Genomic DNA, 26,416 nt, shown 5'->3' on the forward strand with positions numbered 1-26,416 from the left:
CACCAAAACTTTGGTTTCTTATGAAAAGGAGATCTTAATCCTAATTACTTATGTCAAAGAAATTCAGGGGAAGGGGTACAGACTGCAATAAGAGATGTAACATGCCTTTCTTGATGCTTTGCTATTACCTAATGATATTACTATTATTAAACGTACTACTATCTTTCTATACCATAACCCAGTTGCCAAATGAAGAATGGCAGGGTGTCTTTTGCACCCAGACCATTTGGGACCTATCCAGACAGCTGCTTGGTAGCTTCCATGGTCCTTCTTCCCTATCTTGCTGGGGTGTACCACAATGTGGCCCACTCTAGCAAAAGGGAGGTGGTCCTGTTAACAAGTCCATGTCTACTTGTGATAATTATGCCCATGAAATTATTTGGGATTTGTGGGGACAGTGGGAAATAACAGACCCGTGATGTCCCCTGGTTCTGGTGTTTCTCATGGTTCTCAAAATACTCTATGTCCCCCGAAAACCCAATTTCCATGTTTTTGACTGGGCCTGCCTCCAGGGCCAGGCACCTGAAACAAAGATTTTTAAAGATTGTTTCCCCACCTCCTCTTCAGCCTGGCTGATCTGGAGATGCCACAACTTGTAGCCAGTCATATGGGTTGTTTTTCTTCAGGTATTAATGGGTACTTTGAGTGCCTCTTGGAAGGAGGGACTTCTTGGGGTGATAGGTGACTTTGCTTTGCCTCTGTCTGGCTTTCCCATTCACTTTGATCTGCTCCTGCAGGAACTGTTCCCTCTGGAAAATGTACAGAGGTGGATGTTTCCTGTCCCCATGAGTCTCCCATTCTGACGTTCATGTGGTCAGAAGGGGGGATGTATGAATTATGGGTATGAATGCATTGTGCTATCCCCAGCCTACCCTGTGCTATTTCCACCCTCTGCTATCTCCAGCCAACCTACATTGGTTCAGGATTTCCTGTAATTGCAAGAAATGTTACACCAATAGAATTAAATAACTCTACAAAGTGTTCAAAATTTGTCATCCCAATGCTGTTTTACTGCTTATCTTCACATAAGAATCTCCTTGGCCACCCCCCTGATCATACCTGATATCTCAAAGACAGAGACTGAAGAGTTAACTATTAATAATAAGACTGCTCCAAATCTAACTATATTTTCAGAACCACACACTCCCAGACCAAGCATGTGCAGCCTGGACATATTGAAGGAACATCCAACGGTCCTCAGCCAGGACACTGGGTAAGAAAGACTTTTCTCTCCCTCAGACAAACAGGACCATTCCAGGTGTGAAAATGACCCCCATCAAAGGTGAAAGGGAAGCCTGCCTGGATCCATGCATCTCACTGCACCCAACAGGAAGCCTTGCTACAGGACCCTGACATCAACCCAGACCTTCTCCCTGATTCTGCAGGATGCATCTGTGACCTTGAGGATGACGAAGACTTCTCTGGAAGCATGGATGAAGCCCCCAGGACTCAGGACTCAGATACAGAAATGGATATCTGAGAGCTCACCCCTCAGGCAATTAATTTCCCTACAACCCCAAGGAAGAAGGAACAGCCAAGGTACTCTTTCCATTCCCAGATAGGGTTGACTGACTGCTCACACAATGTTGATGCTAGCCGTGTTGGGAATTCTTTTCCACCAAGTTCCAACATGCTAGTACTAGTAAAGTGTGGGGCCAACTCTTGAGACTGATACCAGACCCCGAGGGCCCACTGACAAACATCACCAAGGCCACGAAGGACCCTGGCTCTTGTCCTGCTCTGGGCACTGGAGAAAGGTACGTGAAGGAATAGACCATGAAATCTTGAAGAGTTGCCTGCAGAGGCAAGCCAAATCAATACGAAGATGGGAAAAAAGGGATGTTTCCTTATATACTTATTAGTCTGCTTTACTACATTTTGGGGGGCTTATAGACCCAGCACCTATGCACAATACTCAAACAAGGCCCAGCACCTATTCACAATATACTCAAACAATCACCCCTACATATAATGTATTTGGCCACATGGGCACCAAGGAATATGATTATCATGAATATCTTAACACCACATGCCATAAAGACCATAGGCATGAGACATTCTTTGTGTTTAGCAGAATTTTCCTGCTCTGCATGCACTCAAGCGCCGGTATCCTTAGATTGGTAGGAAACATTTTTTATGAGAAAGTGCAGGTGTTTACAGATGTATTCTTGGTAAACTTGGCTATAACAGACCTGTGTTTTCTTTGTATATCACCATTCTGGGCATATACTGCTGCTCATGAATGGATCTTTTACACTTGACCATACCAAATCATCTGGGACCTTTACACCTTGAATCTGTATGGTTCTATGGTAACTCTTACCTGCATAACTATTGACAAGCATTTTGCTATTGGCCATTCCATCAGCCAAGCTAAAAGATTAGTCTGGGGCAAAGCAGTTTGTGTTTTAATTTGGGTAATTTCCCTGGCAGTCGCATTACTACAATTTTTATTTAGCACTCAGGCTGAGTTCAACAAAAGGGTATGCATTGCCATTTATTCCCTCAGATGGCTCTTAGATTCTTTTTTCCCATGCTAGTCATGGCCATTTGCTACTCAGCCGTTGTGAAGATACTATTAGAGGCCAAAAGGGTTTCCACAAGCACTAAACGCTGAAAAAAAATTTGCCATTGTTGTAATGTTCATTGTTACATAGGCACCCTGCAATCCTTTAAAGCTTATTTGGGTGGTACACCAAAGTATCAGTCTGGATGAGAGTTTGACTATGTTTTAATGAAAACAGAAGCCATTTGCCTATTTTCATAGCTGCCTTAACCCTGTTCTCTGTTTCTTCATCAGGGTTAAGTTTAGAAATAACTTTGCAAAAATTCTTAAAAGCATAGGATGTACAAAGCACCAACAAATTTCAAAGACTACGATCACTATAATACCCTTGAAGGTTAAAAGAGAATGAAGGAAATGAAACAGGCACTGTATGAGATCCTGAATTGTAATTAAGATGGTGGCCAAAGGCCGCCAAAGGCAAGGAAATGTAGAGGAATTTAACAATTGGAATCCATTTTGTCCTTAGCATCCATTTTGCTCTCTCATACCTCCTTGGCCTGGCATAAAAGTTATTTCTGAGAAGACAGCTGTACAGACACTGACTACTTATGAAAGTAGCCAAGCACTAGGAATAGAATAAGAATGTGGTTGGCCAGTTGGGTAACATCCCGACATAACCAAAAAACACACCTGGACCTGATATTTCAAAATAACTTATCTGCTGAAGTCTGGAAAATTCCTTGCAACGTGTCTTCATGATGCACCACCCATCGCTTTGTTTGCTTGTAATTTGGTGATAAATACAAGGTATCATGCTCATGGAGGGCAGAGAGAGCTTCTCCACTCTTCCTATTGGGGGACCTTTCTCTCATTGCTAGCAATTGTGTGTGTGTGTGTGTGTGTGTGAATGGGTTTTTAAATAAAGCTATAGTATTCTATATTAATGTGGTCAGATTCTTTGTTTTTTCCACAACAGGGCCCTAAGTACTCAATTAGCATATGAGCTGCCCACAAATCACCAGAGAAAACTAATGTGTGGGCTCACCATTATCCAGGAGCATATATATTTGAGGGCTTCCCATAGGTATCTGTTTGGCCACTGTGAGCACAGGGTGCTGGACTAGATGGGCCTTTGATCCAGTGGGGATCTTCTCATGTTAGGCCCTCACTATATTCATGCTTGGAGACGTTACATTGTACAAAATATATTTGTATTCCCTAATGTTGTGGACACTGTGCAGTGTAATATTTTGGTATGGTGAGACAGATAAAGTCCTTCTTTGTCAAAAGTAGTGACCTAATGCTCATTTGCCCAACGGATCTCAGCTCAGAGCTACAATGGGGCTGTTATCTGAATGGATCCATGGGATGAGAAACTTAAAGGAGCAGTCAAAGGCTCGTAGGAGCAATCGATACATGGTATATTTCATACGCTTTTACTTAGATTGGAATATTCTTGAAAAAGAGAGCAGCTGGATTGCCTTGGGGAGTGAAATGATATTTCACTATTATGGTAACATGACACCTCTTGAGTGGCTTGTCATCAGCAAGGATTGAATGGGGGGGGGAGAGGCAGATTGCCTTTGGCGTTCAGCCACTGAAAGAGATTATTGGGCTTGGATAATTGTGCTGTTCTGAGTGCAAATGAGAACTCTTCTCTTTTTAAAAGCGTTCTGCATTCTGAGATCCTGACAAAAAAAGACCCTCCTTGCTGTCCATCTTCTCATCATCCATTCCAGCAAGTAATATTTTTCTCATCGTCGAGCAGTTCTTCAAGCGAAAAGGAAGCTGTATGTGCAGGTGCTGGAGAGAAAGCTGCATTTTGGGGGGGGAGAGGAGAAACACCCACAACCATTTACCAGAGCACCAGGATCTTCTAATTTCTGGGCTGCTCCATCTGTTAGTATAATTTTCCAGAACACAAGATTTCAATCACACTTCTCTGGCACTTGTACATTTATTGGAAGCTGGGTTTGCTCCTTCCCCACTAGCGATATATAAGTGTCCATGTGTCTGTGCATGCACACACATGTGTAGGGATCTATGTTCATGCTTCACCTTTAATTTCTCCTTGCAGTCATTTGTGAAGTAACATGTGCCATTTTGAAATGGCAAAAGGGCAGAAAGATGACTGAAGCAGTACTATTAGATGCATCTCAGGACAGCCCTTGAAAATCACTCTTGCAATGTTTTTAACTCAATGTTGCTTTTGATTGTCTACATACCTTCCTTGTAAATGAAAGGCTGCTTCACTCCATACTACCCTAAGGTGGCCATGTATCCTACTTTAAAGAGGACAGTGCTGTATTTGAAGGTGACCTCTATTTGAAGGACTATCCAGTCTGAGCCCTGTTTAAAGATGAGCCTTAAAAAGGGGCCTTGGAGTTGCTCAGGTCAGCAAACTGAGCTGGCACAAAGATCACCTGGGCAAAGTCTTCCTTACAGTGGTGAAATGTATTGTATTATACAGCCACAAGAGTGGCTGTTTACTATAGTCAGCATGGATTTTTCACATTCCTCAATGTTAAATTGAAAATACCCCCACACCATTCTGATGCTTCCCAAATATTCATTTCAAAACAAAACTGTACAAAACGTATAGTCCTGAACTCAGAAACGCTTGTTTAACAAACCTCTAAATTTTCATGGTGATACACAAAACAGTCAGAGAGAATCAAGAGTTCAAAGTGTAAAGAGAGAGGAAAAACACCAGACTCCTTTTGGACTTTTTTTTTTAAAGAGTTCTCATAATCTGTTGAAATTCATTAAAATCAGCCATGTTCACAGAGTACCTGTAATCCTATTACTGACCTTATCCCATACTTTGACCTTCAGCTTCTGCAGTTTAAAAGTTAAAAAAATGCCTGGCTGATTTTTAATGAATTTAATAAATTTTGCATTGACCTCAATTATAATGTTGGAGATGCTTAGTAAGAACCAACTGTCAGTGTTCTAAAAGCCAGACTCTCAGCTGCTGGACTTGCCTAATTAGGGGGCCACACTCATACCAGAACTTTATTTCACTTGAAACAGTCATGGCTTCCCTCAAAGAATCCTGGGAAGTGTAGTTTGTGAAGGGTGCTGAGAGGAGACTCTTATTCCCCTGACAGAGGTCCAGTGGCCAGAGTGGTTTAACAGTCAGCCACTTTGACTGCAGCTATGTGAAGGGAACAGGGCATCTCCTAGCAACTCTCAGTGCCCTTCACTAACTACACTTCCAAGGATTCTTTGGGAGAAGCCATGACAGTGTAAAGTGAAATAAAGGCCTGGTGTGGATGTGGCCAGGGACAGCTTTGGTTGAAATTTGGGTGGGATGCTACATGTGCCTGCTATAGAATAAAAAGGTGGGGAAATCCTGAAAAATGACACTTTTCACATTGTTTTCCTTTTGGAAAGGAAAGGGGTTTCCCTTCTGCTCAGTGCCCACCCACCAAACCCCTCCCCTTAACATTCCTGCCCTCCCTCTACCCCTTCCCTCCCCCAGGTCTCCCATGGTCAGTTTTACCTATCCTAAGCATGTTTGCAGGGGAGTAAATCCCACTACACTCAATAAGCACGCAAATAATCAATCCATTCTCAGCAAACTTGCACAGGATCCCATTTCTTACCTCTCGGATTAAAAAGCAAAGAAATTCACTAATAGGTAAAAAAGCTTGCAGTTTAGAATGTACCTATAGCCCACAGATATTTCTATCAAACTTTAGAAAGCAGGGAAATGGGGCAGCTAGAGTGAATGCACCAGGGGAGCAGGAGACCTGACCTCCTCTGAGATAGTGTACTGCCCTACAAATTTGTCAAAATGCAAACACAATTTGTGTTGGCCTTTCACAGTCTAATCCACTTGCTGTGTAGCTTGGAAGAATTTGGTAACATGTGCCTCTGAGCATATGGTGAGTGGTGGCAACACCTGCAATCAGTCCAAATAACAGAAATAAGAGATGTGCTGTGCTGATCTTGTTTTAGCAGGGAGGAAGCAACAATATTAAAACAGTTGATAGAGTTTAGATAGTCACTTTATATATGTCCGATTTACTTTGCAATTTTAGTGACGTTTCCTATAGTACATCATTTTCTTTTGCTTCTGTTTCTGTGAATATGTGAAGTATAGCAATACTTTGCAACACTAACAAAAGCTCCAAAAACAATTCTGGAATAATGGCACTGAATGTTCTGCAGAATAGTTTCCAATGGACATGAGGAGTGTCTCAGTTTGCACAAGATAAAACAGTTGGGAGGTGTAATATGCCCACCTTTCCTTAAGTGGAGTAGTTTAAGCATAGGAGGCTGAAAACATGCATCTTGGGCAGGCCGTTTGTTTTTTCCAGCAGCTAGAGTCATTGCTTAAGTAGCAACATATTGTAATCCGTCTGATTTTACATCAAACTGCAGTTTCAGATTCAACTGTTAACGTGCCCAAAATAGAAATAGAGCATAACTTCCAGTTTGAAACACAAAAGGCTGTCTTCACCATCATATGACATTGACCAGTAAAAAGGCTTGATGTTAATATAAATAAATTTGACACAAATTTCTAGAATGAATAATGAGAGAAATACAATTTTCTAGGTTAGATTCTCTGTAGAAACAGTAGTAACACAGAAAAGAAGCAAAGTAAGAACACTAACAAACATACAAAAATGTAATTCTCCATCTTTGGAGATGGCCGGTGTTGCCGCCACTCACATGTGCTCAGAGGCTCATGTTACCAAATTCTTCCAAGCTACACAGGAAGTGGATTGGACTGTGAAAGGCCAATCCAAATTGTGTTTGCATTTTGACAAATTTGTAGGGCAGTACAATATCTCAGAAAAGTCAGCTCTCCTGCTCTCCTGGTGCATTCACTCTAGCTGCCCCATTTCCCTGCTTTTTAAAGTTTGATAGAAATATCTGTGGGGTATAGGTACATTCTTAAACTACAAGGTTTTTTTTTTTTTACCATTAGTGAATTTCTATTACAATAGCCATTTCTATATGTGCATCTATACACATAAATCAGCATATGTAATTTTATGCAAATATGTACCTTCTATTGTCTTTTTTTTAGGAGGCGATGCATAAGTGGTCACCCTATACCACCCAAAGATGACATGAGTCTCCAAGGAAGGGTACATGCCACAGCAAAAATTTAGCCAGTCAGGATATCCTTTTAGGATTCATCCATAACAACCGGTTGTTTGTAAGTGATACTTTTTACATTTTAGTGTGCACAATATTGGGCAATTTGTGATATAGTGTCTAACCTTACAGGGTTGTTGTAAGGATTATGAGATCATGGAGGTGAAGTACTTGAACATTCCAGGAATTATATAATTATATAAATTCTAATTATTATTATTATCCAACTGAGAGTATATATACAACTAACTCTAAATGATGTATAACTTTCCAGAACAGTTTCATCAGAAGCCACCAGCACTGCACATAACTGAACTGTCTGGTGCAAATCTACATAATTACAAGAAAGCTAATTTTGCAAGTGTTCTATCACTCACATTGTTCATCAGCTTCAAAGGTTACAAAATTCAGCCATTTTGAAAAAAATGTTCAGTTAGAAATCCACCCTAGTCCAATCTTACTCCTTCACTCCTTTCACTGAGAAAGCATTTACCCTTGAAACCATTATGTGGCAGATGTTTCTTTAGTCTCTGCTGCTCTTTTTTTTTTTAAAGAAACATATCTGGCAATTTTCAGTAATGAAAGCTGCAACCTGATCCTCATGAGCCTTGCATTCAGTGATAGGAATAAGAAACGAATCTAGCCCTTACAAGTTCCTGCTGTCACCCTAGCTCTGGGGCCATTCTTCCTCTTTTGCACAGGAGACAAACGAATGTCGTAGTTGGCATCTTGTTTGAACAATATTTTTATTATGTTTAGTGTTCTCTATACAAAAAGAAAATCAGGACTTTTTTACAGTGATTCAAAAACATTTCTGAATATTTTGGCCTTTTTCAAATCGCTCATGCAGTCCATATGTTAAACATGTCTCCATCGTCTGTAAATCTACTCACTGCAAATCATTCTTTACAGTCTCAGATATGCATTTATTTTTGGAAAACAGATTAACAGAAAAATTCCTATTTTTGTTTTTTAAAAAGAAGGCAAATAAATACACAGAATGTATCAGAGCAATGGGGAAGATTTTAAGGAACTGGGTGTGTGTATATGTGTATGTGGATATTTACAAATTAAAAACAAACCAAACAGAAAGCAGTCCAATAATTTCTTGGTGGTGTCTGGAACCTCCACAGTACAAAGGGAGGTCTCTCTGTTTTCATAGGTTCAACATGGGGTCCAAGACTGCCTTCTGGCATCACAATCAAAGAATGGAACTTACTTGAAAGGGACAGAACAAGAGAGAGACACTTGAGTTAAATGGAGAGCCATACGACATTCAGGATTTCTTACTAACAGAAAAGCCTTGCTGGGTCTTCTCATTAAGATGAGCTGCATTGCGTAAAAGAAAATGGATTTAACTTTTTATTACTATCACCATCATCATTATTGCTTAGCTGAAGACTTTTGATGCTAGTATAGATTTAAGCCTGGTGCAAAGCATGCTTCCTTTACAGGTCAAAGTCACTATTCTGCTTGGACCCATCTTATACATTCTTTGCATTTCAGGAAGTGAATGCAAGGTTTTTTTTCCTGCAGCTGCTAGCTGGGATGGGGAAAAGGCCACAATAGGTCATTATGAGTCGGGTAAAACACGTAAACAAGAAGCTGAGCTCTAATGGAAATCAATCACTGGCACTCTCCTAGGATATTTCTGACAGGTAACAGGGCTGGATCTTGTTTAGACACATGAATCCAGGTCATTACAGGCAGATTGATTGCTGGGGTCAGGACTCTGCTATGCTAGTTGACCTGTGGGTCACTTCTACAGAGTGGAAATTGAGTGGAAGAAAAAACAATGTCAGGATTGTTCTAGGTCATTTTCCCTTTGTTATTTGTTTCATCATCGTGTAAGCTGCTTTTGTGGGATCAAATCATCTCTATTGCCCTATCAACCCCCTGCAAAGAAAACTAACCAATAATCATAGCACCACTATAGCACATAAGGCAGCATCTGTGTCTTCCCTATCCTTAATATTCCACAGAAGATGAAGGCATTAACGTCCTTTCCAAACTGGCACATACACAAAACAAATAGTTTTGTTCCTGTTAGTTTGAGCCATGGAGATTGCCTCCTCTTTGTACTTGCTGGCTCAACTTAAAGCGAAGCCAGGCAACAACATCTGAAACTGTCTGCAATTTCCTTAGAACATGAGGAATTTGCATATCAGATATATGGGTCAGGTCTTTATCTGATAAATTGATAGTGTAACAGTGCTTGGAATGCTCTTTTGCTATCCCTATGCAATACAGGGATGGGAATCTGTGACCTTCCAGATGTTGGACTCCCAACTCCCATTAGCCCCAGCCAGCATGGCCAATAGTCAGGGATGATGGCAGTTCTTGTGGTCCAGCATCTGGCGAGCCACAGGTTCCCCATCCTTGCATCTCAGGAGTCTTCATCATTAAGAGGATTAAGCTATGTTTCATTAGTGGCTGCCCAGTTCTCTGACTGTGTTGCTTACTCTGCACACAATTCTTAAGTCAAAGCAGAGCTAATGAGTGAGGATTTATTCATATTGTTAATCACTAAGAGTACTGTTGAGGGAATTCATTGGAAAATGCTTCTCTGCCAGAACCATGAATATTATGTTGCAGAGCTGGATTTGTTGTAGTATTAGGAGTTAGAGACTGCTTGGTGGAAGAGCAGGATTCAAATTAAATGGATCTCATTTTTGGAGTTCTTTCTTTAGTCCACACAATTAGGTCTTCTGATGCAGTGAACTACCAAACTGGCACAAAAGTCACTGAACATCCGAAGGTATCTGAAACTTTCTCTCTTGCCCCCAACCTAACAAAGCCAGCCTCATCCCCCTCAGATCTTTTCTTCCATCCAAGTACTAACCAGGTCCAACACAGCTTCCGATATCAGATGACATCAGGTGTGTTCATGCGCATGCCAGTGGGTCTCTGAATACTTAGCTGAAAGCAGTATCTATGACAATTTGGATTGTGCCTGGTTCACAGTAGTGCTTTTAACAAGAGTTTTGTATCTTGATATTTTATTGTAACATATTTCTGTTGATGGAAGCTACCTCAAACATTGTGCCTGAGACAGGGATATAAACCTTTTCAATAAAATAGATACATTGAAGTTTACTTATGGTTGCCTGCTCTCCTGAGTGTTAAAGAAACTGTAAATTCATGCCACACTTTATCCATTGTTTGGTTTCCCTCAATATTCGTAAGAGCCTTTCCAGAGGATCTGTTTTTGTTTTGCACAATAAATGCAGTCATTGCTTATTTGTTGTGAGGCTCCCAGATGTTGTCTTCAAGGTAGTACTTTGTGTACAGGAACACTGCATATACTCAGCATTCAAACAGTAGCATTGAATTACTGGAAATGCAATCTTCTGGGTAGCATGTAATTTGTGTTAATGTTGTGTGGAATGTGGGTTGTGCAGGAGTTACGAGTGTCTACTGGATGCTTAGAGCACAATTAGTGAGAAGAGCCATAATGCCCCCCCCTGCTCCCTCTGCAGCAACGTGCTTTTTTATTTTCTTCTTTGAAGGCTTTGTGCTCTTGTGTTAGAGCTCAAAGATTCCAAAGTTAAGAAAAAGGAGCGAGCACACATCTTTCCCTTGCAGCTGAGGTGTTCTTTCCCATCCATTACCAGAGAGGGGGGTAGTGTACTATTCACTGCATTTGGGCTAGGCTGAGTACAAGAAAAGTCCAGGGTTTCCTTAAGATGGGTTTAGACAAGCTACATATTAATACATTCCCCTAAACGTCTCCCGGGCAGGGGTGAGCAATTTGTTCTATACTGGGAAAACCATACCAGCATTAACATAAGGGGCCCCATAGAGAGTACAACAAGGAATGAGTTACTGGCAATTAAATGACTTTTCGGGGAAGTAACCCATTTAGTTGATTTATTCCTTATAAGAGAATCCAAACAATATTTTATTTTTTACAGAAAGGAATACCTTCTCTAGGTTGTTCATGTCTGATAAAAAAAAACTCACCAAGTGGTCTTGGGTTTTATTTCAGTTAAGTTTAAATAGAACTTCAATAATAAGATATGTAAGCTTCTGAAAACTCCCATCTCTTAAAGCAGAAATCCATTCCTGGGGTCACTATACTGACTATAATGGCAAATGCTAACATATTTTGCCCATTGCAAGTTAGACATTTTTTCTTGCTGTAGTTACAAAGCAGACAACCTGATGCTACAGAAGGCTTTGCAAATAGCATTGCATGTCAGATCTGGTTGAATAATTGTCTTCTAAAAGAACAGAGAGCCATTTAGTATTTTTGTTAAAATTCTTTTCTTAGCTTTCATCAAACTCCTGCAATGGATCTCTAGATCCACTAAAAATCACCCCACCCCCTTAGCAACAATATTTTTCAAACAGATGGTATGAGGGAGGCTTGGGAGTAAAAAATACAAGCATACACAACAGGTCTGCTGCACAGAATAAGATTGTACACATTGCTAGGTAAGTATGAGAGACTAAATTTGGTTCTTTTTAAAACATCCCATATAAAACCAGCCCCACGTGCCTGGTTTTGTCACTCACTGAGAGGCCAAAGTCAGCCAGTTGTCTAGATGGAAATGCTATCTTATGTCTAGGGGCAGTATACACCATGCTGAAGCTTTGTAGATTCTTTTCCTAGCTTTCATTCACCCCTGTTGTGGGCTGGACAGGAAAATATATTTGCAGAGAGTGGGAGGTGCCACTAGACTGGAAATTAACATCCAAATGCATACAGGATGTGTTGAATTTTGGTCCAGTGTGTTGCAGTATGTGCTCAGTGGCACAGCACATGTTTCTCTTGCAAAAGGTCCTAGGTTCAGCTCCTGCCATTTCTAGGGAGGGTTTGGAAAGACTCCTGCCTGAAACTCTGGAGAGCTGCTGCCAGTCAGTGTAGACTAGGGATGAGGAACCTGTGGCCATCCAGCAGTTGGATTCCAACTTCCGTCAGTCCCAGCTAGCATGGCCAATGGATAAGGATGATATGAGTTGTAATCCAGCAGCATCTGGAGGACTACAGGTTCACCATCCCTTAGATCTAGGGGCTTCCTTTAGTTCTAGAAAGTGAAAGACAAAAAATCCATCATGGAGGGCATCCAAAATCATAGGGCCAGGAGATACGTTTACCACACCATTAACGGATTATAGCCTGTTTTGGTTCTACTAGTGGTCTCCAATTCAATGTTTAGAACATTAACCCCACTCCACCCCTTCTTTGCCTGGCTTAATTCACTGCAAAAGCTTCCCTTGACTGGTGGCAGTTTTCTTCTGCAATGCAAAGTGGCTACATTAGAGATTTAATTTAGCTGAGTTCTTATTGAGCCTCAACATATTGCAGCCTCTTACCAAATATGTTAAATCTCTTGTCTGCTCTATATGCCTGTTCATCAGAAACATCTCTGTAAGCAAAGCTACCATGAAAACGAGCCAGTTTGAAAGTTCAGCAGTGTAATTCCTGTTTCCATTGTAGCATGATGCTGAAACAGATCTTTTGAAGTTTCTCCTAAACATTATTTTACAGCTGTGAAACTATCTGTAGGAGACAAATCTGTCTCTCTTTAAATACCTTTGGCTTCAAAAGTGCAGGGAGTGAAGAGAATACATACCATGTTGCATTAAATACTGTATATTATAAGAAAACTCTACCTTCTACAATGGTCCATGCGTTCTCATCTGACCAAGCTGCAGAAGCCTTCTTTCTGTACTGCATGGGCAGATTACAGACCATCACAACAGGGGCTTAATCTACGGGTAAATATTCATAGTTTATTAAGCTTCAGGGAAAGCATGAAGCTGTTTAAGGCATATATGGAAGAACAGTGTCACAACAGAATCTGTATCTGAGGAAAACAGGTTTACTGCGTGTTAGCAAGTTAGCTTGATTTGAGTGTCTTTGATGTGTAACTAACAAGATAGTGTGAGCTCCATGCTGCTTCTTCTTTAGTACTGGAAAGGCCTCTTATAGGTTTACTGAGGCGCCTGCGTGTCAAAGGGTGGCTTTTACCTTAAAAGCCAGAAAATGCAGCCCTGACTGATATGCAAATGATATGAACAGTGGAAAGATGGATCAGTTCGGGCCATTCTGAGTGCCTCTGTACTTTTGCATCAAACACTTAGGGAGTGAGAATCCCTGAACTTTTCACAGAAGTGGCTGGCAGGTTCAATGCCAGGTTAGTTTATTCTTAGTAGGTACCATCCTTTTATTTTTATTTTTAAAAATTAGCAGTAGGAAAGCATAGACTGGCTGCTTTTCCCTAGTCATCCTTCTTCCCTCCTGTTACATGTTATGGGGTAGCCATTAACACCATGTGCATGCATAGGGAGGAACTACTGCTTTTAGCAAGAATGGACAAGCACTGTCCCCCAATGTATTATCTAGGAAAACAGCAACCCAGTTCTGTTTACCTACCCTGGATTAGCAGAAAGATGCATCTGTTTCCATTAAACACCTTCTTTGAAGAAAGATGCTAAATAGTAAGGGCAGAGTGAAACCTTGCATCATCACCTGCATCAGAACCAATACTTGGAGTATAGCACTGATTGAGATCTCAGACAATTTTGGTCAATGTAACAAGTATCCCCCTGCATATACCTTCCACACTGAAGCCTAATATAGTACCATTTCATCTTCATAGGAAGGAGCACCCTACACCTTGCTAAGTTAAGAGTGCAAGCTAGGGCCTGCCAGCAATGAAACAAATTGCTATTAAGGTTCCTGTTTATAAAGCAGCCTGTTTCATTTTTACCAGTAGCTGATTCCACAGTGTGGTTTCATGCTGCTTTTAGTGGGGAAGTTCCTTTATATTCTCATCTTCACCCCTCACTCCAGATTTTCCCCATGTTTGGGCATTTCTTTTTTTGAGGATAACTTTGAATCCTTTAAAAAACACAACAACCAAAAAAATCTCAGCCGTGTATATTATTAATGAAAGGAGCTGCATTATCTCACAAATTAAGACATAGGGGGTATAGAGGGGTGTTTATTTCAGTTCAAGTTCTGAAGCCTGGGGTGTAGAATCTGTGCATCCTGCTCTTCTACTGGTCTCTTGTGGGTCAGCTCAGATTTCAGGTGCAGCATGATCACTTCGGCAGCCAGTGCATCTATGCAATTTGCTTTGTTTGCGAAAGAGATGATGGCGCTGGTGACCACCTGGTCAGGTTTGTGTTTGCTCTTAGATGTCCTACTCTAGTTGCTTTCTGTTGATGGTGACTTTGCTGACCCATATGGACTATGTATCTTTTTTGCTGCTGCTGTTGTTTCAGTGTATTACGTTATGCCAGGGAATAGATAGCATTAACTGGAGATGTGGCTTCTGAACTTTCATTGCCTTCTGTCTCCTCTTTGTCCTTCTTGACTGTATATTGGCCAATAAAGGAGCCGTCCTCATTGAACTGCCCTTCACCTCCTTCACCATAGTCCACCAAGCTGTCGTCACTTTCTTGTTGCTTTATCGTGCCATCTAATGAGGTCTGACTGCCCTGCAGTGGCTTGTTATCTTCATCACTAGCATCAAAAGAAAAATAAATGCCATCAGGAGTAGGAAGACATGGCTTTAAAGGGACAGGATAATTGGAAACATGTGAAAGGGCTAGTTCAGCTAACTTTACTCAATAGGCAACAATAGTGCGGGGTGGTGGTGTCTGGGGAACATGGCTCCAAGTGGCTTTTTGCAAATTACTGATGGGATCTTTGCCAATGCAGTACTGGCCTGGATATATTTAGTTGTAAAGGACAACATTTTCCCAAGAACTTCAATAAATTAGGAGGGAGCAAGTGTCTTCTTTGAAGCACCAAGGTGGAGAAAGCCCAGCAAAGTGCCACAGCTATAAAATGAAGAAGCCATGTAGGAACTCTGAACATTTTAAAGTCCCAGTCTTATCAAATTCCAGAGGTGTAACCATGCAGCAAAAATAACAAAGTCTTCTGTCCTCCTAAAGACTAACAACCTCATTATGGCATAAGCATTCATGGGCTGCAGTCCACTTGATCTGATGCACAAAGTTTTATCCTGAGTTGCAGGTATTATATGTATATAGTCATACACATAGTGGAGTGAGGGAACTGTAAACAGTAAGATCAGAAGGAAATGAAAAGCAGAAAAGTTCAGATGGTGATAATTACATATTTAACAGTAATTATCAGCCATTCACAAAAACCAGTTGAGTTGGTAACACAGCTATTCTGTTACTGATAAGCCAATTAAAACATATAGTTTAATAAAAATCCATTGTACCCACTTAATGCACAAAGGAAAGCACAAATGATAGCACTGTACTTCCTGATTTACTGCATTTCAGACGTTTCACATAGCAGTCTCCCTTTTTAGATCCTTTATGCAAGGATGGCCATCATATGGTTAATAACAGAGTATCCTGGGTCCTGGCACAATTGATTTTTTTACTATTACATTGCATGTGTTAATTGACTTACTAGTGGCAGGATAGCTGTGTTATCAACAACTAGTTTTTGTGAATAGCCACTGTTAAGTAATTATTGAATTTGTATTTTTCTGCAATTCCTTTCCTTCTGACCTCACTGTTTACACCCCCCAATATATACAGCGCCTTGCAAAAGTAATCAGACCCCTGACCAATGCTCTCATATTACTGAATTACAAATGGTACATTGTCATTTCATTCTGTATGATATTTTATTTTGAAACACCCCCACCCATTAATATTTGACAGAGCCACCTGTCACTGCAATAACAGTTTTAAGTCTCTTGGGGTAGGTATGCACCAGCTTTGCACATAGTGTTGGAGGGATTTTGGCTCATTCTTCTTGGCAAATTCGCTCCAGGTTATTCAGGTTGGTTGGCTGTCACTTGTGGACTGCAATTTTCAAAGAGCGCCACAGATTCTCAGTGGGATTGAGATCAGGACTTTGACTAGGCCACTGTAGGACATTCACCTTTTTGTTCTTGAGCCACTCCAGTGTTGATTTGACCTTGTGCTTGGGATCATTGTCCTGCTTAAAAGTGCATTTCCTCCCAAGCTTCAGTTTTTTAGTGGACTGCAGCAGGTTCTCTTGCAGTATTTCCCTGTATTTTGCTCCATTCATGCTTCCTTCAATTTTAACAAGATGCCCAGTCCCTGCTGACGAGAAGCATGCCCACAGCATGATGCTGCCACCATCATACTTCACAGCAGAGATGGTGTATCTTGAGGCATGAGCAATGTTAGCTTTGCACCACAAATAGGGCTTTGAATTTTGGCCAAAAAGCTCTATCTTGGTCTCATCTGACCACAAAACCTTTTCCCACATCGCAGCTGGGGCACTCTCATGCTTTCCTGCAAATGCCAGATGTGCTTTCAGATGGTACTTTTTTGAGTAATGACTTATTTCATGCCACTCTCCCATACAGGCCACTGTTATGCAGAACTCTTGACATGGTTCACTGGTGCACCATTACTCCACTCCTAGCCACTCAACTCTGTAGCTCCTTCAAAGTGATTGTTGGCTTCTCTGTGGCTTCTCTCACAAGTCTCCTTTTTGTTTGAGAGCTGAGTTTTGAAGGATGGGTTTTTCTGAGCAGTGCCTGGGTGGTGTGATGCAGCTTCTGCTTCCTGATTATTAATCCAACTGTGCTCACTGGGATATCCAAACACTTGGATATTATTTTGTACCCCTTTCCTAATCTATGCATTTGTATTACATTATCTCTCACTTCTGTAGAATGCTCGTTGGTCTTCATTTTCCTTCAGATCCACAGCCTGACCAATGATCCTTCAACAGTGGGGTTTTTGCCTGACAATGTGACAGCAACTTTAATGGATCACAGCCAATGACTGTGTCCTCAATGAAGCAATTCCTTTCATCTGTGTAAACTGGGAGCTTTCACAGCACAGGGATTGAATACTTATGTAAGCAACATGTTTTTTATGTTTCTTACAAGCATTTCCCAACATCATCATGGTGATCACTTGTGACCAAGTATGATTATCTTCCAAAATAAGGCCTTTAACCGTGAGTCCATAAGTGACTGTGAAGGCCAATCCTAGATCCATACAGACTCCCACAGTGAGGACATAGGTTTCCAGATGCAAGACAGTCATGATGAGGATTTGCTGGACGTGCCTTCCGCTTAGCTCATTTGTCCCTTTCACCCTGTATATGGCTTCTTCAAAGTCCATAGCACTTTTGATAATAGCCATCCTCCAATTGAGATGCTCATGGGCCAAAGCTTCCCAGTTCTTGATATTCATGTCACATTTTTTCAGGTTATCTTTAAGAACGTCTTTGAACCTCTTTTGCTGTCCATCAATATTCCATTTTCCATCCTTAAGTTGGGAATAAAGTAGATGCTTTGGAAGATGGTAATCAGGCATTCGAACATTACAATAATTGATTTTGAGTTTTAATGTTTCAAAATAACATATCATACAGAACAAAATTACAATGTGCCATTTGTAATTCAGTAATATGAGTGCATCGGTCAGGAGTCTGATTACTTTTGCAAGGCACTGTAGATACTTTTAACTCAGAATTAAGACTTCATGCATCTGTGAAGTGGACTGTGGTCCATGAAAGTTCATGCCATTATGAATTTGTTAATATTTAAGGTCTCTTCAAAGAGGCCTTTTCTTGGCAAAGGTGTGTTGAGGATCAGTAGTTTGAAAGAGAGACACTCAATTGCCTTGCAATTTAAATTGGACATAAGCCAAATATTTAAATGCCATTTTGGCCATTTAAAATTTGCTGTTGACAATGCAACTTTTGAAAATGAGGCAAACACATAAAATGGAACCTTTACACTTAGTTAGGGTTTCCATGCTCTTTTTGTAAGCAGAATTTTTGACCTGCAAATACACACATTTTATTACATTGCAGAAAGCCCCAGATAGTACTAATTCTCACATTTGCAGTCTTGTTCTTAGCCCCAAGATGTTTTGCTCTCATGAATTTGTGAGGCTGGCTTAACAATACTGGGGGTTAGAAAAGATTAAGGTAACTTGTTGGAGAAGAAGGCCTATCACTGGTTGTTAGCCATAAAGAACCTTCCATGTTTAGAGGCAGCATCTCACTACCAGATAAAGGAAATAAAATTATCTCCATTATGCCATGCTCGCCAAAGGCATGTGGCAACTTTTACAGAGGCGATATGCCTCTGGCAAACATGGCATAATGGAGATAATTTTATTTCCTATATCTGGTAGAGAGATGCTTGCCTTTAAGGTGCCGGACCACAGGAACCACTGGGACTTTTTTACAGGGATGTTTGTATATCTATGTGTGTAGAAATTAATGTCCTTAGCTCTTCTGCATATTCTATATTAAATTGCTAATGCTGGCATTTAAAATCTTATTTCTAAGAGCCTGGAACCTAGACTGTATCATCAACTGGCAAAGGAGAGAAGACTCTACAAATCAGTGGAGGGGCTATTTTGGGAAGCTGGCATCTTACCATCAGCCAGCCCTCAAGTTGCCGCCCTGGACTCCTGCTGGGAGGAAGGGTGGGAAATAAATAAGTTCATCCGCAGCTCCTTCTGCCCTCTCTGGAGGGATCAAGTGCCAAGAGCTATAAGAAACTGTTATGTATACCCCAATGTAACTGTACCAGCATGTGTTAACTGTTTTGGGAGCCAATCCTGCTCAAAAGATGGATGTGTAATAAATAAACACTCCATCCCTTGCTATTATTATGAGGCTCAACTTTACATCACGACATAGAATAAGATCATTTAAGGTTTCATGTTGTAGTTTGGCCTGTTTTTTTTTAGTTTCATATGTTTGTGTTTTGCCATGAAAACAGTTTTGCTAGATAAAATAGTCCATATAGCTCGCCATCTTGTCAGAGAGTGGCCACTACCAACATCTACAGAGGTTATATATGTAAAGAATATAGACCAAGTAGTGCCATCATGCCTCCTGATCCTGTTCAAAACTGCCAAACAGAACACAACCTGTGCATAGTGGCTCTCTAGGGGTTCAAAAACCTACTGTTATTGCAGGTGTCTGGAACTACAAGAGCATCCAATGGACTGCCATATATGGCTGGCTGGTTGTGCTCCCTTTGATGGGCCATGATTTGTGCAGGCCCGCAACAGATATTAATGTCTCCAATAAAATTTGTGGCCTCCATTCATAGTCCTGGACATCAATTCACTACCTCTTGTCATGGTGAGTCCCATAGATCAGTTGTGGAGTATGCAAAAGGTACACTCTCTCTCTATGCTTTAGAGACCAGCTGCCTGCTACTGTTAGTGGGAACCTCTTCTGGATAACTTGCATTACACAGGCTCAACACTGTTTATTGTTAAAAGGAAATTCTGCTCTTTTCCATCTGAAGGGATTTGGTCTTACTTTTGCATATCTAACAACAAACATATAACCCATGTTTTGCTAGCATGGTTTCACCTGCTGTCCAAATACAACTGTGCATATTAATTTCACAACCAGTGGTTCTGGAAGCAATTCTACCCAAGATAAGTGGAGAGAATATACGAAGGCACAAAGCAAGAATGGCAAAACTCAAGAGATGTTCATCTGAAATCTTCATTTTTCAAATATAGGGAGTATGCAGATAAAATATATTTTATCTAGTCTGCATCAGAATGTCCTTCCACACACACCCATGCCCAATACATCAGTCCAGTCCAGTAAAGTTTTCCAGATACTCCTGGCTGGTTTTGATCTTCCAAAGGCTACAGTCCAGAGAACCATACTGCTAACACAGTGAGCCCAGTGGGGCTTTTGAGTTTATTCCCCCCCTTAAAGAGCAGCCCCCCACTTACATGGCAGGTGGCTATCAGAGGGCTGCTATTAAAAAGCAAAATGTTAGAAATTCTCTTGTGCCTTATTTAACCTGGCTCTCTGGACTGCAGGCCAAAGAGGACTTTGTTGCCTTGTTAGTGCATTAGGAACCTGAAAATATATAAATATTAATACACAAATAACAATTTATGTATTTTGTTAAATGGAAAACTTGCAGCTTATTTAAGGTATTAAATAAGAGAAGCCTGAGTCAGACAGGTTTAGGGGCATCATGGTCATGAGTTGCATATGTCAGAATGATTATATTGTCAGTGCAAGATTTCTAGGTAACCTTCAGTATGAACTGACATAAGGCCTCTGAGAGCTGCCAGCTTTTTCTTCATCATGCATCCTTTGTTTTACTGCCCAGCATGTGAAATCAGGTGCCTTTTGCTTTTCAAACATCAGAGGCACATCATACCTTACCTGAGATTATGAAACTACTCCAAACTCCAAACCAGAAGACTCTTTTTCATGTGAATAATCTGCCTTTAAGTGCGCAACCAACCAGTGGCTGTCACCGCACATATAAGAATTAGTCACAGAAAAGGGGATGAAGTTGAGGCCATGATAATTCAATAAGTTGTGGTAATGGCTCCAAATCTGCAGGTAGAATGCAACTCATTCGACACAGGGTGCCCGAAATCTCAAGGTAAGGAATAGTAAGTTATTCTTTAATGGTGTTAAATGAAGTTGCATGATGGAGAGATAGGGAAGGGTGGTAGAGAATAAGTATGTTTCAGTGATGGAACTGCTGAAAGAAAAAGCAGTGTGCCAGATTGTGGGGCAGTCCACAGTCCTACCTTTCAAGAGACCTTCATGGTCCATGTAGAAAGACAAGTAGGAAAGAAGAAAGAATGGGAATAAAACAGAGAGAGAAGTAGAAACAGCCTAATCAGAGAGTGTAATGATGAGGTATGCATTTCAGGGGGCAGCTCTAAAAAACAAAAAAACACACCATGGATGCTTTACCCCCTGAAGGAACTAGCCACCTTATTGTACTAAGTGAAGCTAGGTTCAGAAGAACACTCACAGTTGTGCATATCCATCAAAATATATAATTTGCAAATCAACTCTAAAAAAAGAGGTGTGCCTTCAGATCTGAGCTGCGGTGGGGGAGTGCTACCAGGATAGAAGTGCTGTCAGCAAAGATACAACCCCATGTGGCTTCATTAAATGTGCTAAAAAAAGGCAGCTAAACAGCCACGAGGCCTGTGCTCCATCATGCTGTTCCAATGATGCAAAGTGCAGCAAGCTCCTCTAGAAAGGCTATCTTTAGGAAAGAAAAAAGTCCGCTCTTTGCTTGACTTCGGCAGAAAATAACTTGGCAAATGAAGGGAGGGGGTGCTTCTATGTTATGTTTCCACCATGTGGAGATTGTACCAAATGAGCAGATAGCCTGGGAGGCAGGTAAATATTGTGGCTTTGAAATGTGGACTAAAGGGGAAGACACATTTCTTCCATACATTACAAAGAACACTCAGAGATTTGCCTGTGTGTGTGTGTGCGTGCGAGAGAGAGATAGAGAGAGATAGAGAATGGGTGAAACAGGCAAGAAAATGCATTATGAAATGTATTTGCTCCTTTCTTGGTGGCTGTATTCAATGAGCTCTGGGGCTCTGGAAGAATATGGGATTAAGTCCTATCAAGAACAGGAATTCTCTCTGTCAAGTAGCAGATACTTCTGAGGTCAGAAAACTGGCCTAGCATAGCCCCAACTTCAGGTAGCATGAAATGGTCACCAAAAAATAAAAATAAAAATCTGATGCAGAAATGCTATCTGGGATCATGTGAATCCACTTGCCAGGAGTCTGGGCTATAGGCAAATGCTCTTAGTTTTTACCAGACAATTGCTAATTCTCTATACTTGCTACTGCCATATTTTATACAGGGACCTTTAGTTTAGTACATCTTGAAATCACCATGTTAGGCTTAGTAGGAGCCCAGTAATGTCACCTGAAAATATAAGGGGAGGAGGATGGAGCAGTTTGGACTAGAACAGTGTGCCTAAAGTTTTAAAATTCTAGTTCTGACTTGCTTTCCCTGCTCTCTCCTCTCTCTCTCTAAACCAAATCAGTTGGTATAGTGAAGCATGGTGACTGGAACAGAATGCTATTTAAGGACATGGGATTCCAAACTTCTTTGCTGCTAGAATAATGGTATCCTTGTAACTTAAGTAAAAAGAAGCAACATTATCTCTTAATTACAGACTGCAGCGATTGGAATGCTGCATGTACGGGACACTAGGGATATGAAGGATATAATGAGAGCATATTAGACATGATTCTATGAAGGTAGGAAGAGAACCAATAAAGAAAGCATGTCAGCACAGATCGTGTTCACCTTTCAAGCACTAATAGTAACTTTCTCTAGCCTTGCATCTCAATAGTTGTGAATCTTAAGCAGCAGCTTCATTTCTGTGTCAGCTCCCTTTGTTTCTGACTGCTTATGGGATGGGTCACTTTTCTAACACTCTGCATTAACTTATGTGCGGTTCTGGGGTGGGGCCAGGAAACAAAACACAAACACACACAGCGTCTTTCTAAGGCTCTAGCTGAAGGGAGTGTAATCTCTGCCTACAGCTTTCCTAGTTCTTTGGGTAATGGCACACTTTGACATATCCACAACAGTGAGCTGGCTTCAGCCAGTCAGCTGGCTGTTAGAGACAAATATTCAACTCTGGTCAGATTTCACTGTCTTTGGTGGTTCCTTTCTTGCCATCAAAGCCTAGAGGTTTAATAATGAGGATGTTTAAGTAATAATTTAAGGCATGCCATATTTAGGGCGATTGGTGTCAAGAATATATAACAGAGTTCAGATATAGTATGAAGATACAATATAAGAAATTGACACGGCTGCTTTGAAAGCAATGAATCCCAACTGTCATGTCACTTTCAAATGTGTCTTCACATTCGATGACACTGGGCTCCTTCTGGGAGAAAAGATGGGATATAAATTTAATAAATAATAATAGTAGTGGTAATAATAAAGGATGCTCAAATTGCTTTCCAAAAAGCAATGTAGCACCAGGTTTTTGGCCTTTAAATGCTTTGGAGTAAAATATCAGATTTAAATTATAAACAATTTAAATAAAGCATTCCATTTAAATGTAAAAAAAGGCTGTCAAAGCAAGTGCCTTCAAAGTACAAAGTTTGCACTATAATTATTAGTTTCCTGTGAATGCAGAGATCACTCTTCCCATAGACTAGGAGTTAGGAATTGGATACTGCTGGCAGGCCAGATCCTTACCTCCCCTGTTCCCAGCAGGCCACATTTGACAGGTGGCCAAGAACATGCAGTATACGGGGCTTCAAACCTCTTCACACAGCTCTGTGCAACCACTGATGATCTGTTGAGCAGTGCCACATACTGCTCTCTGCAAGCACCGACAATTAGTTGTTGGGGCTTGTAAAGAGTCATGCAGGGCACTATGCATAGGGCTTTCAAGATGCCACTGATGCCACTGGTTGGCAGTGCCTGTAAAGCAGTGTTTGGCCCCACACCTGATGTCGTATATGAATTAGAATGTAGAGCAGGTGGGTGTGCTTCGGTTCAATCAACCTCACGGGCCAAATGGGGAAGCCTGGCTGGCCTAATTAGGCCCATTAGTCAAAGGTCCCCCACCACATCTCTAGACAGCAGGAACAACAAACCCATGGTTCCTGGCAGTGTTATGCCTGAATTGGAAATCGTAGGCTTTTTTTGCTCAAACAAACCATGATTGGTAAGCCAAGAATAAACCTTGGTATAGCATCCAGATTAGTTGGGAAACAAACTGGAATGTCTACTTCAGACATAATGCTAAGCCAGGTATTATTCATGCTGGCTAGAGGGGAACTTTCTGTGCATTTTATGGTTTAGTCTTTGATGTGCTAATGCTGCCAAAGATGTGATTGAGGAGCTTAATATCAATGCTTAGACAAGCAAAACACTGAATGCTTCTGCAAAATGAGCATTCAGTTATAAGATCAAGGATTTTGATAGCTGATATTTAAAGGATTTATTTCATTCATTCATATCATGCAATTTTGTCTTGTTGCCATATTACTATATTGTCTTTATTTGCAATCTCAGTTTGTTTCTGTGCCATGCATTAAGAAATGTTATTCCAGTTTAACCTAGAATACTAGTTAATACACACCATAACTATAAAGTGCACTCAAAGCACACAGTCCCCAAATCCTGGGAACTGTAGTTTGTTAAGGGTGCTGGGAATTGTAGCTCTGTGAGGAATAAATTACAGTTCCCAGGATTCAATGTGTGTGTGTGTGCTTTCACTATGCTCCAAACGTATGGTGTGTGTGCAATTTGTATTCTCAGAATGGATTACTTGGATTAGAACTGGTGCTTCTCAATATCTTGATATGCTTCATCTACACACATTCATTTACTCCCTAAAGGCTATCCATGCCTGATAAAATCGGTTTTTACAGAAGAAGTCTTTTAAAAATGGTGTAAATCATGTTTTTTTATTTTGGGTTCATTAGCTTGGAGAGTTTTCAGTCATCAGGATGATTTGGAATGATCTCCCATCTCCTCCCCCCATGCACTGTCCTGGGGATTCTCCCAACCCTCTGGAGCAGATTTGGAGAGGCCACAAGGAGGGTGTGGAGGGGGGGAAGGAGGGAAGTCCCATTGTGCTGGTGGTAATTCTTGCACTGGCTTCTGCTATCGCAACAAGTTTGAATGTGGTCCACTGTACCCTAAATGGCTATTACATCATTTTGGGGAAAATGGCCACTATTGGAATAACATGGTAACAGCTACTCTGAAATTTACAACTGCTTAGCTCTCAATCTTACCATGTTACCTTTACTTGTGTGGTTTTATACTGCAAGTGTTACACACAGTGCTTCTTTCAAAGTTCTGCAGGGAACTGTTTGAGCGGCTTACTAGCCATGACACTAGATCTTGTTTTGCATTCTAAATCAAGCCCTTTTGTATTTCTGTCAAGTAATTCTGGAAACATGGGAGAAATGCATGGAAGCTCCATTCTAAATGAACCATTGCCTGAGCAGGGCCAGTCCTACCATTAGGTGGAGTGAAGCAGCCACCTCAGGCAGCAGATTTTGGGCAACAAAGTGCTCATTATTTAGTTATTGTTACATTTTTACTGCCAGGGAGAGGGAGAGTTGCTTATGAGATTTTCAGGTGCCAAAATAACTTGCATGGCCTTAGTGGTATGCACCTTGACTGGTGCACTATTTGCTGCTCTGCCTCAAGCGGCAAAATGTCTTTGGTCACCTGAGTCTGAGTAAATCATCCTGTGAGTATTGAATAGCTGGACTTTTGCTTAAAAGCACTAAGCAAGCATTGATGTACAAAAGAGCAGGTTTGCTGTAAATCACATAGATTAACAAAATGCTAGCAGCATTACCTCTTTCAGTGCCTTGGAAGCACTGGGGAAACAAATGTAAACCTTGAACGCAGGACCCATCTGTGAACAGCCAAAGAAAACACCTTGCTTTGGGAAGCTGAGAGAAAAAGTGGCTGCTGTACTTGAAAGATTGTCTTTGAGTTTTAGAAGTGTGATAAAAAAAAAAAAAAGGCTACAGCCCGAGCAAGATTTGGTTAACTTATTTTTCAGCAGTGCTGTGTGAGATAAGTTTTTGAAAAGCCCTTAAGATGCCTTTCTGAATACCCTAATCTGGTGTGCACGACAGATCAAACAAATTTTTGCATGTAGCTTTCTTATTCGCTGTGGTGATACTAAGGAACATTATATTATCTTTCAGCTATTTAAGGAGGTTAGAGCCAATCTATGCATGCAGATAAATAATGAGATGCAAAATTCATAAGACTGTACCATTTCAGAATGCATAAGAAGGTTGCACATTTGAATGCCCTATCTCCACTATCAGCACAATACTATTCAAGGAACTGTGTATCACACGAGTTATTTGCATGTGGAGATTAGCACTTTTTTTTCTTTTGCAGAAATCTTTGAGACATAATAGAACAAGAGGTGGTAGAAAATGGAAATGTATGAGAATGTGATCTCTTGATGATCCTTGAACGGACAATTTTTAATGGGCAGGTGGAGTGCAGAATAAAAATGCCTATCATAC

General features: G+C 40.8%; 1 protein-coding gene and 1 pseudogene across 18 annotated transcripts in view; one reads left to right on the forward strand and one right to left on the reverse strand.

Annotated features, from left to right (window-relative positions):
• Positions 1–1,985: 1,985 nt before the first annotated feature.
• Positions 1,986–2,915, forward strand: LOC133386842 (C-X-C chemokine receptor type 6-like; annotated as a pseudogene).
• Positions 2,916–8,388: 5,473 nt separating this feature from the next.
• NFASC (neurofascin) overlaps positions 8,389–26,416 on the reverse strand; it is a 275,345-nt gene continuing 257,317 nt past the window's right edge. For all 18 annotated transcript variants that reach the window (XM_061632201.1, XM_061632200.1, XM_061632198.1 and 15 more), the window contains one exon: positions 8,389–15,098. In XM_061632201.1, coding sequence (XP_061488185.1) covers positions 14,867–15,098 — 232 coding nt within the window. In that variant the 3' untranslated portion in view covers positions 8,389–14,866. The remainder of the gene's footprint in view (positions 15,099–26,416) is intronic.

This window comes from Rhineura floridana, chromosome 6 (assembly GCF_030035675.1).
Source record: "Rhineura floridana isolate rRhiFlo1 chromosome 6, rRhiFlo1.hap2, whole genome shotgun sequence".
Lineage (NCBI taxonomy): Eukaryota > Metazoa > Chordata > Lepidosauria > Squamata > Rhineuridae > Rhineura > Rhineura floridana.